The 15,459-nt window shown below is 40.1% G+C and overlaps 1 protein-coding gene across 1 annotated transcript; it reads right to left on the bottom strand.

The window, feature by feature from the left end:
- Positions 1-434: 434 nt before the first annotated feature.
- Positions 435-14,575, bottom strand: LOC128102569 (N-acetyllactosaminide alpha-1,3-galactosyltransferase-like 1). The gene is made up of 5 exons (XM_052726445.1): positions 14,550-14,575; positions 7,146-7,193; positions 1,542-1,679; positions 1,004-1,164; positions 435-916 (listed from the first exon to the last, which is right to left on the bottom strand). Exons 1-5 carry the CDS (start codon positions 14,573-14,575, stop codon positions 435-437), a joined length of 855 nt encoding a protein of 284 aa, XP_052582405.1.
- Positions 14,576-15,459: the final 884 nt, after the last annotated feature.

The following is a 15,459-nucleotide window of genomic DNA, read 5'->3' as shown; positions in this document are numbered from 1 at the left end:
CAGTTCACCTGAGTTTAATTACATCCTAGGTGGACTGAATACTTATCAAGATCAACCATAAGTAATGTACATCCCAACAAAATAAATAAATAAATAAAGCTGAGCAAAGTGATGAATATTAAGCTTCCTTTATATGTATCTATTTGACATGTGTATGGGTTTTTTTTCATAAAACTGTATTTTTTCATAAAAATTTATACCTCCAAAAATGATACTTAAATTATTTATAGTGAATATATAATACATTACATCACATAAGTAATACTTATCCATTTATTTTTATTCGGATGAAATAGAATTACAATTTCAAAGATAGACAATTTATTCTGGAAGATTATATGTTTTTGTGAGTGTCCCAAGTTCTATATTTAAGAAATTCCTGTTATTTACTTGTGAATTCATAAACCCCACGACACAACCAACCATCAAGTAATTTATGGCTGCCATGCTATCTTAATGTGCTTTATTTGTGGAGGAGTCTTAAATTTCGGATCCCAGTTGTACTCTGGTGATAACACCCTAGTGGGCTTATTGATTAACAAATATTTGTTTAGGTGGCTTTCATATGTGCTGTCAAGTTTATTTGTGATGTCATCTGTAATTCCCTTTAGATATTGATTAATGAAAGCTAAGATGTTACTGGGTGTGCCACCAATAATGGCACTGTGGTAATAGAAGTCTCCCTCCCCAAAGGCGATAGAAGCTGCTGATTTAGCTCTCCTCTCGTAAGGGAAATCTTTGGGTTTTTTTAAATACCACCATGCGTGGAGTTGAGCTACAGATTTGCCCAGGGTTTCAACTCCAAAGTCTTTCTTGAAGATCTGGTTCACAGCCATAATGAAGAGAAAGTTGACTTCATATTGGATGTGATGCATGATTTTACTTTTCATGTTCTTCATGTTTCTGGGAGTACAGTCTTGATAGTTGTCACCATCGGGCAGCTTCAGTGTTTTACTTTTCATGTTCTTCATGTTTCTGGGAGTACAGTCTTGACAGTTGTCACCATCGGGCAGCTTCAGTGTTTTAAATGACCGAAGAGGACTCAACTCTAAGTACGGTAGATTGTGGATGTTATCAGTGGAGATGTAAAAGATAACGTTGTAGCCAACCATGAAGTACTTATCAGCAGATTTTATGAAGTGTTTCAGGGACTGTTTTGTAAAGCTATGAAAAATGAAGAAAAAAAAAGAACGACTTCACTGAAATTCACCAGGAGATATGTGCCGTTTAGCATGCCAATCAACACACATGCCACTGATGTTTAAGAAGATAAAGATAGAGAGGTGGGGTCTGTGCCTTCAGCTGTATTGGTTAGAGAGAGAAGTCAAGCTTGGGGGACTGAGAGAAGACGACATTTGTTATGAAGAAAAGGAAAGAGTCACTAATACTGGAGAAACAACAACAAACCGCTATCCACACCTACACATGGCAGTCAGAAGGAAGGACAGGGTCATAGGAAGTAGTGCTTTGGATAGAGACAGTCCGTGGCTGCTCATCCTTATTTCTCCAAAACGTAAAGGACAAATCCTAGTAGTGCATACTTTCCAGTAGCAAGGACAGCCAAGCCTATGGTAATGTTCAGTCTCTTGTAATATTTGTCTAGAACTTGTCTGTTATAAGTTCCTTCCCATATGACCGGAGCGAGCCAATCAGTTGTTGCTATAACATCAGGACGTTTTCTGTTGAACAAAAAAGAAGAAAAACCCAGCGGATTATCTTATTGTGACAGCAGAAGTTATGAGAGTGATAACAGCTAACTTACTATGTCTTTAACTTTTATTTTCCTCCTTTCTTTCCCCCGGGAAGATCTATAGCACTCCCCTTGTGGAAATGGGGAGACAGCTCGGTCAGTGGCAGGGCTTGCCATGAAAGCATGAAGACCTAGCTATGGGTCTCCAGAACCCACGTCAAAAATCTGGGCATGGTGCACACCAAGAGAGAGAGACAGGAGGATCCTGAGTACTCACTGACCACCCAGTAGAGTGACCTCTACTCAGTGAGAAACTGTCTCATAAAATAAAGCAGAAACAGACTGAAGAAAACGTTGTGGAATATTAGTTTAAATGTGTTACATTCGTTGATGCTGTGGAATATTTGTTTAATGATGCAAAGATGTGTTGCATTTGTTTAACTCTGTGAAGCTGTTACTGTGCCTGCCTAAAACACCTGATTCGTCTAATAAAGAGGTGAACAACCAATAGCAAGCAGGAGAAAGGACAGGCAGAGAGAATATATAAGAGGAAAAGTCTAAGCTCAAGAGAGGAAGGAGGAGTGAGAAAAGGAGAAAGAGAGGAGGATGCCAGGGCCAGCCTCCCAGCCACCCAGCCAGCCACGGAGTAAGAAGGAAAGATATACAGAATAAAGAAAGGTAAGAAGCCCAGAGGCAAATGTAGTTAAAGAGAAACAGGATAATTTAAGTTAGAAAAGCTGGCTAGAAACAAGCCAAGCTAAGGCTGGGCATTGATAAGTAAGAATAAGTCTCTGTGTATTTATTTGGGAGCTGTGTGTTGGGCCCTCAAAGAGAAAAAAAACAACTACTAAAAGACAATTTGGTATCAATCTCTGGCTTCTGCACATACATGCAAACACATGTGCACACACTTGCACACTGTTCTCTATTCCCTTTTCATCTTTTCCTTTGTGCTTTAGGCACACAGATACAATATAGAAGAAAATGAACTAGAACAAAGAGAAAAGTACCAGACTTGTTTCTGATGAATAACCACATGATGGCAGCATTCATCATAGTAAATAATCTGTCTGAAGTCAAGGCATTAAATTAAAGCACTTTAAGATACACATCTTGGAAGGAATTGGATAAAAATGACATTGTAAATTTAAGTACTAATCTATATCTACACAAAGATGCAGTCTGGCAATCTTTACTACTGTGTTAATAATAGTTATAAAAATCACATAGTAACAAATTCTTTAAAAGTACATTAGTACTATTTTCAGGATTTTTTAAACTTACATATTCATTTATATAGTTATTTTAAATCTTCCCGTACTGAAACTGAATAGGCATACACTTATATTTAAATCAAATTTGAAAATACACTTTAAAACTAACCTACTGAGGTGTTGGATATAGCTCAGTTGGTAGAGTACTTGCTTAGCATGCGCTTGGGTTAGATCGCCACTTAGGAGATAGAGGCAGGAGGATCAGGACTTCAGAGTCACCCTCAACTACATGGTGGGCTACATGAGATCCTATCAAAAAACAAAGTAAAACAAATCGAAAACTGACAGACTGCGTTTTTGTCACAGTGATGAGACATAAATTAGGTATGCTGTATATGTCAGTGGAATCCAAGTTGAACATGGATTACACTTCCCATTGTTGCTTTATCTCATTTTGTTTTCTGGTAGTGCTGGTGTTTAAACCTAGGACCTCATGCATGCTAGGCAAGTGTTCTACCATGGTGCTTCAAAAGAACACCACTATTATTTTAAGGAGTCTTTAACTTATATATTTATTTATATAGCTATATATAAATATAACCTCAGCCTTACACAATCTATTTGAGAAGATTAGAAGATTTCAAGATTACTGTTTTTTCTCAATAAATCAGATTATTATCATTATTTGCCAGAATGAAAGGAAAAGATTCTCTTAAAGACCGTGCTAAGAAATTGCTGAGTGAGGGGATAGCTCAGCAGAAAGTTCTTGCTGTAAAACACAAGGCCCTGCATTTCAGCACCCAGCACCCGTGTGAAAAGCTGGACACTGGCTGAAGAGAAAGCTCAGCAGTGCTGCTCTTGCAGAGGACACTGCTTGAGTTCCCAGCACCCACATATGGTGGCTCACAATCCCCTGTAGCTCCAGTTCCAGGAGATCCATCGCCACTTTCTGGTTCTCATCGGCTCCTGCACACACAAACTCATGCAGGCAAACTCATGTGGTGTGTGTGTGTGTGTGTGTGTGTGTGTGTGTGTGTGTGTGTGTGTGTGTGTTTTAAGCTGGGCATTGTGGTGCATGCCTTTACCCAGCAGTGAGGTGAGAGACGGGAGGACCCCGAGGGTGGAAGGGCTAGCCAGCCTAGCCAGGTTCGGTGAGAGAACCTGTCTGAAAACAGAAGGTGATGGCACTAAAGGAAGACATCCAGTGTCTCCGCCTCCACACACATGGTACCCATGAGCACACACACACATACACATAATTAAAAATAATGTCTTAACATTTTAAAATATGACATTGCTTAACAGATGGTAAAACAGAAGAGCAGGTGCAAAGGGGCTCAGCAGCTAGTGAGCAGCACAAACAGTCCTCAGGACGTCCTCAAGACACCTTTGCTAGGCAACCCTGGTACCGCCTTAGTAAATCTGTGCCTAGAGTAGCCCCAGCCACAGAAATGGAGATCATGCATCGCTAAACAATATGGCCATCCCTTAGGAAGGTGGAACTCGGGCAGGCATCGAGTGTCCAATGTCATACACCTTGCCTAACTGAAAAGGCAGTGAATTTTATGGTGAAATGTGGTGACAGTTGGTTCATTTCCTTCACAGCCTCTGTCCTTACTATCATCTGTCTGTCCAGAAGCAGCTAGCCTACCAGACAGTAGGAGAGTCCACAGAAGTCTTCATTTCAGGACAAGTTGAGTACCAATTCTCTACAAGGTTGAGGTACTAGCCCTAGGGTGCTCTGAATCAGTGAGCAGTTTCTTCAGATGGTATGTTTTTCAAAGCTGAAGTACATAGTCCATAAGGGTGGGTGGATATGGGAAAGTGTCTGGCTCTTGATTACATTAGATAATTCATTTATAAGTGTTTGGCTCTCTGTTTATAGCATTTTATGACCTTCGATTCCATGGATTGGGAGACACTAGTTCACAAGGGAGGAATCCCTCGGGGAACAAAGCCATGGCCCCATAAAACCACTTATAGGTCATTTGAGTTTTCTCAATTGTTGAATCAAACAGTAAAAATATTGTTAATATCCTGGCTGGGCAAATGATTCTCATTACCAAGGAAACACAAGTTGTTATTGCAGAAATGACAGCAAGGAGAACTGCTTTGCAAAGAACACAAAGAACTCTCTGGGATACTCTACTGTTCTTATGTCCAGCAATAATGGTCATTGGGAGAGTGTGGCACCTCAATAGGACCGCACCACCAAGGGACTTGGAGTCACCGGGAAGGAGGTAGTCAGAACAGTGGCCAAGGGCGTATCGGTAGACGATAAGGAAGCCATGGATCTGATTGTTATCTACTGGTTATTATCCATCTCCCTAATGGCTGCTGTGGTAGGGCTGTGGCAGTGATTTATTATGTAAACTATTTTATTTTCTCCTCTTTCTCTGCTACTTTGTGGGGTGAGTGTTGGGGATGGCTAATGTGACTGTACTGTCATCATCTTGTGATGATGCAATTGATGGAACTTTATGTTTATCCTGTTTGGAGACATGAGCTTTTTCATATAAGTGAAGGTCTTGAGAAACAATGCCAGTTTGTAGAAGACAGGGTTGTGCTAGTTATTTTCCATTTATCTTTTTATCCATTCTCCACTCTGGGAGTAGATTGGTTACCCAATGTCCTTTGAGCTGAGGCTTCTAGTAGGTTCTACAAATGAGAACAATCAATGAAGGATCAGAGGGCAGGAAGGGAGAGAGGTCAGCTACCTGCCTTTTTCTTTTCCAGTTTTGTTGGACAGCTGTGTCCCTCTGTGACTACTGTTTGGGACGGCTTGGGACAGCTCCTCTTCCACGGTTCTGGCAATCCCTGATCTCTTATAAAACCACCCCTCCTGTTGCTCCTCTAGGCCTGGGTGTGGTCACAGCCAAAAATGAAATATTTGATATCACACAACTAAAACATTACTAATATTTACCCACTATAGATAGGAAAATAAATGGTATAATGCTTCAATGCAATTAAGTAGCCTACATCAAAATTTAAATTTGTATCTTTTAATTACTTATTTTAATTTCCTAAGTGTGTTTTGTCTACATGTATATATGTGTACCACATGCATGCCTGGTCTTCACAGAAGCCAAAAAAGGGCATGGGATCCCCTTGGAACTGGAGTTACACGTGGCTGTGAGCTGCATGTAGGTGCTGGGACTCCATCCCAGGTCCTCTGAAAGAGCAAGAAGCACTGTTAACTGCTGAGCCATCTCTCCAGTCCTACTTAGCTGTTTTTATTTTTCCTTTTGTATGTTTGTGTGATGTGTATGCATGTATGTATGCATGTTTACATGTATGTGGGTGTGTGTCTGTGTATGTGCAATAGAGGCTAGAGATCGGCATGGGGTGTCTTCCTCAGTTGTTCTCCACCTTATGTATTGAAGCTGTCTCTCACTTGAATCCAGAGCTTACTGATTAGGCAAGTTTAGCTACACAGCTTGCTCTAGAGATTCCCCATCTCCACTTTCTGAGCACAGGGACAACAGGCTGGTTACCACACACCTGGTAACCAGTGTGAATGCTGGAGTTCCAAACTCTGGTCCTCATGCTTAGGCAGCATCCAGTTTACCACACACAACCAACATCCCGGGCTTTTAAAACAGTGAGTGACTCCATGTGAGAAATCCATACTCTTCCATCACACAGACAGACACACACACACACACACACACACACACACACACACACACACACTTGTTGGAATATAATAGCCCCTAGATGACAAATATCACAGAATGTCAGTGAAATGCTTAAATGCATTATAAACATTTTATAAACATGTTTACACTATATAGATATAATATTGTAAGCTATTACAAGAAAATAATGGTGTCCCCAAAGTGTTAAGCCAAATGAGGGTAGTAGGAAGAATTGACACCAGCAAAACATGATATATGTATACATGGAAATGTCACAGTGGAACCTATTCATTTATATAATTAATATGCTAATTATAGTGATAATAAATTAAAATTTAGAAGAGTCAATATTGGCATTTTTAGGTTGCACCTAAAGACATTTTCTCCCTAATAATACCAGAATGCTAAGCCAGATTGAATTTGACAACTTTCTTCACTGCATGATTCTTGAAAAGTAGACCATAAACAGGTGAAAAAAGTCTTCAAAGTAAAAAGTCTTAGAAACAAATGAGAACTTGGTTCTAGTGTCTCTAGCACCTACAATTTGGTAACAGAATATCATTTTCTTAAAATTGAATTACACTATTGTTTTGTTCTTACTTAGGATTAAACCAGGCTGAGAGCGGAGGTTCTTCCAAATGATCATTCCTAGGTACAAAGAGAAAACTCACATCAGTGTAGTCAGAAGGTTTCTCCGTTCTTGCCTGGCCCCAATGTCCTACAGCTGCTTATAAAATAATCATTCAGAGGCCTAATATTAATTGCAAATTGCATGGCCTATGGTAGGTTTCTTGCTAGCTAGCTCTTATGATTTGCCTCATTTCTATTCATCTATAAGTTGCCACGTGGTCGTGGCTTACTGGTATTTTCACATCTTGCTTCTCCTGGAGGTTCTGGTGTGTGTCTCTCCCCCCTCTGCCTTTCTTCTTCCTGTCTTTCTCTCCAATTTCCCACCTAGCTATAACCTGACTTGCCATAGGCCAGCTTTATTTATCAACCAATCAGAGCAACACATATTTACAGTGTACAGAAAGACATCCCCCAGCACTTCCCCTTTTCCGTCTAATCAAAAAGGAAGGTTTTAACTTTAACATAGTAAAATTACATATAATAGAACAGTTATCAAGCAAGAATTACAGTTACAAGATCTAGTCTATTTATATTTGGCACACTTGAAGAAAATATTTTATCATCTATGCTATATTTGTGAGGCTAAAATTTCATATATAATTTGTCTTTTATCATGACTAAGGAAAACTATAATTATATCTATCTAGTTTTCAACCACATCAAAGACCTCAGAAGGATATAATATTACCTAAGAAAATAGGAAGAGCATTGTAAGCAACTTCCAAAAATCTGGAAATGACAGAGACAGCTGGCTGCCTGACAGTCATCCAAAGTTCCTCTGTAATGTTGGGGCATCCATCTTCAGCCTATAGACCTAGAGTCTCTCAGTCACTTCTCTCTGTGTCCTGTAGAATGTCTGGCAGTCTCCTCTGTGAAGCAGGAACCTGAAGGACTATTTCACCTTGTTTTGGCAAATTCAGTGGTCATTTTTTCATGGGTCCTGCATGTCCAGTCTATACAACATTTTGTCAATCAGTCCAGGCAAGAACAGTTTCTTACCCAAATGGCCAGTTTTTGCCAAGAAGAAGATAAACTCCATATGGAGTGTCTTCAATGCCCATTTTTCTCTTTGAAGTAAATTGGTATTGGCAGGAGCAGACGTGTTTCATGGTCTAGAAAGTCTAAGTTTTTAAAACATTTTAAATGTAATATTCTGTAGGTCTTTGAAGTGTTTGAAGATTACCTACTTAATTGAAATATATCTATGTATACCTAGAAAATTTAACTAACATAAATATAAGTTTGATTATCATGGATGACTAATTATTAATCTGTATTTCTTAATTATACATTACAATTTCAAATGAGCTACACAAACATAATACCTTAAACAAGAGTAAAAATATACATTCAGTATAACAAAATTAAATTTGTATCAAGAAACTAAAATATATAGCAATGTAAAATATTTTTAAACAAGTTGTTGCTCTTCAAAAGTAGATTCAGTGATCTACCCTTTTATCCTATAATATCTATACTATCCCCTTTTCTTCTTTAGAAAGAGATTGTATTTATAATCAACCCCCTTTAAATAAAAATAAATATTTATAAACAATATTTTGGGAGTTTGGGCATAGTTTCTCATACTAGTTTTTGTTGGATGAGGGCATTGTCAATCTTATGGGGATCCTGAGAAAATTAAGAATTATGGTCAAGTCCTGACTGGAGTAGTCTGTGAGGCTGTATTGTCTGAGTCAGTTGCCTTGAAGCTGTTTTGGATGTTGGAACATCTGGAGACCTCTCAGGGGGTCTTCCTTGATCAAGCCATATTAGCTTGGAAGCAATCCATAGGTTCTCATCTTCTGTGGAAACAAAGGCAGAACCTCTTTTCCAAAGTAACATGTCCTTAGACACAAATTTTGAAGTCAAGATACCTTTAAAATATATATATTGGTTTAACTCAGTAACCTTTATAATCAAATGTCTTTCTGCAGTTAAAAATTCCAAAGACAATATAATCCAGACTCTGTGTGTGATTTTCATCTTTATGTGGCTTATTTTTTATTATTATTTTATTGTCCTTTAAAAACTTTATTTTTAAAAATTATTTTTTATATAATTGCATATATTCCTTTTCCTCTCTCTTCCAAGCTTATGTACATTTTTACATATATTGTAATCCATTTAGAGTTTTATTCCATCTAAATCTGTCTTATTGTGAATCTATGATTTTTCTCTGACTAGGAGAGATTTTAAACCGCTAAATTACATAGCTAGGACAAAAAGCAGTAGCCTTGGCTGCTAACTCTGCCCATCTCAGCTTCCTAATATGGCAGAAGTATGCCTACCACCAATTCTGGGAAGCACTGTGTCTGTCTCCAAGAAGCAGCATGTTACCCAGAAACCTGTTTTTTATTTTATTTTATTGTCTGTACTAGCAAAAGCTAAATACATTATGCAGCATGCTATGCAGCTAAGAAACACCGTTGTATACCGCTGTGGGAATTCACCATGCTGCTTAGCTTATGGTGGGTGGCTGGTGGCCAGCTCCATCTCACAGGCAGCTGTTGGGAGACCAGTATGTGCTGCTGCTGGCATGAGACTGTAAGACTAGGAAGCCTAGTGTGGCTCTGTTTCTATGTGTTCATAATCTTTAAGCTTTCTTAGGTTTATGTGGATCAATGCCCCACATTGGGTGCCAAATGGAGTCAGAAGTTTTCTCTGGTCTCACCCAGTCCCAAGTTCCCACAGCTGCTTATAAAATAACCATTCAGAGGCTTAATACTAATTACAAATTGCATGGCCTATGGCAGGCTTCTTGCTAGCCAGCTCTTATGATTTGACCCACTTCTATTAATCTATAAGTTGCTATGTGGTCGTGGTTTACTGGTACTTTTACATCTTGCTTCTCCTGGAGGTGCTGGTATCTCTCTCCCCTCTGCCTTTCTTCTTTCTGTCTCTCTCTCCAATTCCCTGCCTACGTATTCCCCACCTGACTTGCCATAGGCCAAACAGCTTTATTTATCAACCAATCAGAGCAACACATATTCACATTATACAGAAAGACATTCCACAGCACATCAGGAGTCAATTATTTGGTAGGACAGGTATAGTTTGGTATGAAGAAGCAGAAATAGGAAATCTTATCAATAGCACCAGTTGGAGATAACTCAGTGGGTGGGCTCAGCAGCAGGGTGGGGGTGGGGTAAGAGTAGAAATAACTCAGTGGGTGGGCTCAGCAGAAGGGTGGGGGTAGAAATAACTCATGGGTGGGCTCAGCAATGGGAATGGGGGTGAAGGGTAGAAATAACTCATGGGTGGGCTCAGCAATGGGAATGGGGGTGAAGGGTAGAAATAACTCATGGGTGGGCTTAACAGCAGGATGAGGGGGGTAGAAATAACTTAATGGGTAGGAAAAGGAGCAGGGTGGGAGGGGTAGAAATAGCTCAATGGGTGGGCTCAGCATTGGGGGATTAGAAATAACTCAATAAGGTCAGGTGAGAGGTACACATGATTTCTATGCAACTGCTGTGAGTGATAGTTATTTTGAACTAGAATGGATGGTCATAATTAGGGCATCCTGTTATTTTCAGAGGTGTCTTTAAGCCAAAGATATTCCTTTATATGATTTCCCAGGAATGTGCTCTTTCAACAAGTTAACTTTGCCTAAAATTATTAAAATGTGCAATGACAGAGAAGTTTTGTTTGTTTTGTTTTGGTTTTGGTTTTGGTTTTGGTTTTTTGAGACAGGGTTTCTCTGTAGCTTAGGAGCCTGTCTTGGAACTCGCTCTGTAGATCAGGCTGGCCTCGAACTCACAGAGATCCATTGCCTCTGCCTCCCAATACTAGGACTAAAAGTGGCACCCAGCTGTTTATATTTTTAAGCAACATGGTCTTGAGATTATTTTTTCCATTTTTCTTTTATTGAAAATAGATTTTAGGCTGGGTAGTGGTGGCCCAGGCCTTTAATCTCAGAACTCAGGAGGCAGAGGCAGGGAAATTTTTGAGTTCAAGGCCAGCCTGGTCTACAGAGCAAGTTCCAGGACAGTCAGAGTTACATGGAGAAACCTTGTCTTGAAAAACCAAAACCAACTAACCAACCAACCAACCAACCAACCAAACAAACAAACAAAAAACCCCAAAAAACAAAAAAACAAACCAAAAAAGAAAACAGAATTTTTTCATATAATATATTCTGATTATGGTTTCCCCTCCCCCAACTCCTCTGAGTTCCTCCCCACCTCCCCTCCCATCCAGATCCGTACCCTTTCTGTGTCTGGTTAGAAAACAAACAGGCCCCTAAAGAATAATAACAAGATAAAACAAAAACACATCAGTATAGGACAAGACTAGCAAACAGAAGGAAAAGAACCAAAGACAAAGCACAAGAAACACATCTAGACACAGAGACACTTTTGCACGCATAGGGATCTCATAAAAACACAAAACTGGAACCTGTAAGGCAGGAAAGGAGTCCACCCTCAGGAGCGTTGATTTCGCAGTCGGGAACGGTAGGAACTGGGCTGCTAACAGGGCGCTGTCACCTTCTAAAGAAACCTAAGGCAAACATTGTCCTGGACAGGGATGCTTAAATTTAAGTCAGAGGCAAAACCGCTCTGTGTTCAGCATCTCCATTAGGAACCGCTTTCCCTCCACCGCTCTTGGAATAGTCACAGGACAGACTCTTACCAGCAGACATATATCTTCTGTAGGTGATCCTTTATTCTTTAAGTAAATAAAAAAAAGTCAATTTAGTTTTAAATTTGAAAAAATGCCTATAAATAATGAAAATGGCAAAAACCCAATCCAACAGCTGAAATCCCTCCTTCCATGCGTCTGTGCACACTAAGAAATCCCTCCTTCCATGCGTCTGTGCACACTAAGAAATCCCTCCTTCCATGCGTCTGTGCACACTAAGAAATCCCTCCTTCCATGCGTCTGTGCACACTAAGAAATCCCTCCTTCCACGCGTCTGTGCACACTAGGAAATCCCACCTTCCACGCGTCTGTGCACACTAAGAAATCCCTCCTTCCATGCGTCTGTGCACACTAAGAAATCCCTCCTTCCACGCGTCTGTGCACACTAAGAAATCCCTCCTTCCACGCGTCTGTGCACACTAGGAAATCCCACCTTCCATGCGTCTGTGCACACTAAACACACACTCAGCCAGACTTAAGGCTGTGTCAAAGAAACACACAACAAATGCAGGCGTGCTGGTAGCTTGTGGGTCACTATTGCCTTAACAAAGATAACACTAGGACCATAGTGCCCGGCTGTGAATCTTCTCCATTAAAATACAATGACTCTGGAAGGCAAATAACTGTAGCTTAGGGTGCCAAAGCAACAAGGTTAACTTTAAAGACTTCACTCCCCCCATGCAGCTGCTTTTCAAGTGGCGTTTGGTACCATTGTGTCTCTTACATATGGAGAGCAGGATATGAAGGAGAGGAGAATTAACTTTTTCCTGTATGTGGGGACATTATCATGTTTCTCTAGTATGACCTTGTTTCTCCAACAGGTTGCTATTTTAGTCTGATTCACAGTGATTGGAACTTCAATTTTTTTTCTTAAACAAGTATCTAAACTAGCAGCCATTGTAAAAGGTGTTTTTGCATAATGCGCTGAGGTGGCAGACTAAGGGAAATGCGGAGAGTGAACTAATTTCAAGATAATGTAAAGTTAGCAGAGAATGTGGGTTTGGTTTTGGTTTTTGTTTTTTGTTTCTTTGGGTTTTTTGTTTGTTTGTTTTGTTTTTTGTTTTTTGAGAGGTTTTTCTGTGTGGTCCTGGCTCTCCTGGAACTCTGTAGACCATGCTGGCCTCGAACTCATAGAGATCTGTTGGGGGGGCTACCCACCCACCCCCACATTGCCCCCAGAGTACTCTTGAGTAGGAGCAGCAGGAAATATTAAATAGAAGGATAGAGGGGAGAGAAACAGAAAACACAGGATAGACTTGAGAGGGTCTGGATCATAATCCATCGGGCCCTGACTGTCTCTGCCCTAGGGTATTTAAAGGAATGCAAAGGAGTGGAGCAAAATATCTCCCCCCAGCACAGCCAAGTGCAGACCATCTCAGACACCTGCACTCAGGCCCATGATCCAATCATCCTCTCTATGCAGGAAACCCAAATGGGCTCCCACAGGTCCCCCTTTCTTAATATATAAAAACCACCTCTCCATTAAGAGCTCACAGCAATCTCTATAGCCATCACACCTCCCAGCATTGGAGTAGAGGATGATAAAGATGGCATTTCTTTTTTTGGAATGGGTCTAAGGTGACTATATCAGTCTTAGCTGCATCAAGCCCTTTCTAAACCAAAAAACTCTTGATGCAATTGCATCAAAATTAAAAACTCCCTTAGCTTCATCATTAACATTAACAGGTTAACATAATTCTAACATAATGTTATATATAGTTACAATTCTTTCAATCTTACAACTTAAAGCAAACTCTTAATAGAACCATTTGAATTTCTTGCTAACAAAATGTAGAATAAACTTCTGATGTATTCACATCAAACAAACACTTCCTTGACTTCACCAAACCATGGTGCATTAATATAATAATTCTAACATGATCATTGCTATACACCATTGTAATTCCTACATACATTCAAAAGCAATATTCTCAATATAACCATTAATACTTTCTTACAAACCTACATACAAAAACAGTTTCTTAATAGAACTATACAAAACATAACATTAATTCACTCAAGCAACACAAAAATATTTTTAAATTAAATAGACTGAGGAATATTAACACTCCCTCTTTTCTTTATAATTTTTTAGAAAAAACTCAACTTCTCTATTTACACAGTTCCATTTTTAAGCAGTTCCATTTTTATATAAACAGTTCCATAAGCAGTTCATAAGTCATCACCATTGATAGAGTCTATATGCATAAGTAAATTCAAACTGTACCACTGTAATGAAATCATTACTGTCCATTTCATTTCTTAAATTCAGAAGTTCAAAAAGAGTTCTGGTACCAGGCCTAAAAGTTCCTCTGAGTGCTCGAAGTCAGGGCCTGGCTTGTCAGCTGCCCTCAAGTCTGTGTGCAGCTGTCAGTCGTAATGACTCTGAAGCAAACAGCTCCAAATACAAGAAGTTTCATAGCCAAAACTTTTGCATTTAAGAATTTTAGTTCAAACAAGCGTTTCTGCAACTTTTGTGCTCAGCTACTGCTGCGCTCTGCAGTCTGTAGCCTTCCATAACCAGGCCACTCCCAGACCAGGCTAGAGACCTTCACCTCATAGCCACATGGACTCAAGGCTCCTTCAGCTGCCATAAGTTGAACTGTGGCCCTTCCACAGTGACCCTGGCTTTGAGAGGGTCCCCAGTACCTGTGTTGTTGATGGTCCAAGTACTCAGCAAACTGGTTCCCAGCCAAGATCCCCAGTCTAGCTGTTCAGTCCAGAGCACACTCTTACCTCCAAAGCTTTTTGGGCTCCGACATGTCTCAGCTGCTTGTCTGGCACTAACACCACTCTGCTCTTGGTCTCCAGAAACAGTCTATTTTTTTTTTTTTTTTTTTTTTTTTTGGTTTTTCGAGACAGGGTTTCTCTGTGTAGCTTTGCGCCTTTCCTGGAACTCACTTGGTAGCCCAGGCTGGCCTCGAACTCACAGAGATCCGCCTGGCTCTGCCTCCCGAGTGCTGGGATTAAAGGCGTGCGCCACCACCGCCCGGCTAACAGTCTATTTTTTGAATTCTCAGTTGTTCATTGCTGCTCACCGTTCATCTTTCCTGTGGTGATGCAAGCCGCTGGGCTCTCTAAGCTGCGGTCCGCCATCCACCTTTCTTGAAGAATAGCGTGTCCACATCTGACCATGGCTTCCTTTCGGTAGAAAGCTTGTAGACTCTTGTTCATCTGCCACCTGCATTGCATTGATGCCTTGAGGGTCTCAGCTTCTGAGACACTCTGGCTACTGATGCTTGCACTGGCTCTTGGCCTCTGCTGTTTGAGAAGCTATGACGCTCCATGGGTCTCAGCTGTGGACACCCTGGCTGCTACTTTCTGAAGCAGGCAGTCTTTGGAGCTGCTCTTGTTGTTATTGGTGGCTTTTGGAACTGTCTTGTTTGCAGTCTGCTATGAATGCTGTTTTCTGCATCCCAGGTTCCTATTCTACTCTAAATTACTTTATTAAACCTTCACCATATCTCCTTAGACCTAAAGCCTGTATATTCTAAACCTACATTTCTCTGACTTTCTTATTTACACTTCTATGACAACTAGCATGGTCATTTACTACATGTATTTACATTAAGTATTTAGACTTACATACAAACATTTATACTTTTTTAGAAACTCACATTCAACATACACTTACTTATACTTCTTA

This window comes from Peromyscus californicus, unplaced genomic scaffold (assembly GCF_007827085.1).
Source record: "Peromyscus californicus insignis strain IS unplaced genomic scaffold, ASM782708v3 Scaffold_7__1_contigs__length_154581171, whole genome shotgun sequence".
NCBI lineage: Eukaryota > Metazoa > Chordata > Mammalia > Rodentia > Cricetidae > Peromyscus > Peromyscus californicus.
Note: the sequence above shows the minus strand (reverse complement) of the source record. Positions and strands in the feature narration are given on the sequence as shown.

Bases quoted from the DNA above. Each gene is read 5' to 3' on its own strand.
- LOC128102569 (XM_052726445.1), bottom strand. From the start codon at position 14,575: ATGTCGGAGCCCAAAAAGCTTTGGAG. The intron at 1,165-1,541 runs GTATGCACTACT...CATTTTTCATAG, and splicing joins GCTGTCCTTGCTACTGGAAA to CTTTACAAAACAGTCCCTGA. The intron at 917-1,003 runs GTGACAACTGTC...ACAACTATCAAG, and splicing joins AACACTGAAGCTGCCCGATG to ACTGTACTCCCAGAAACATG.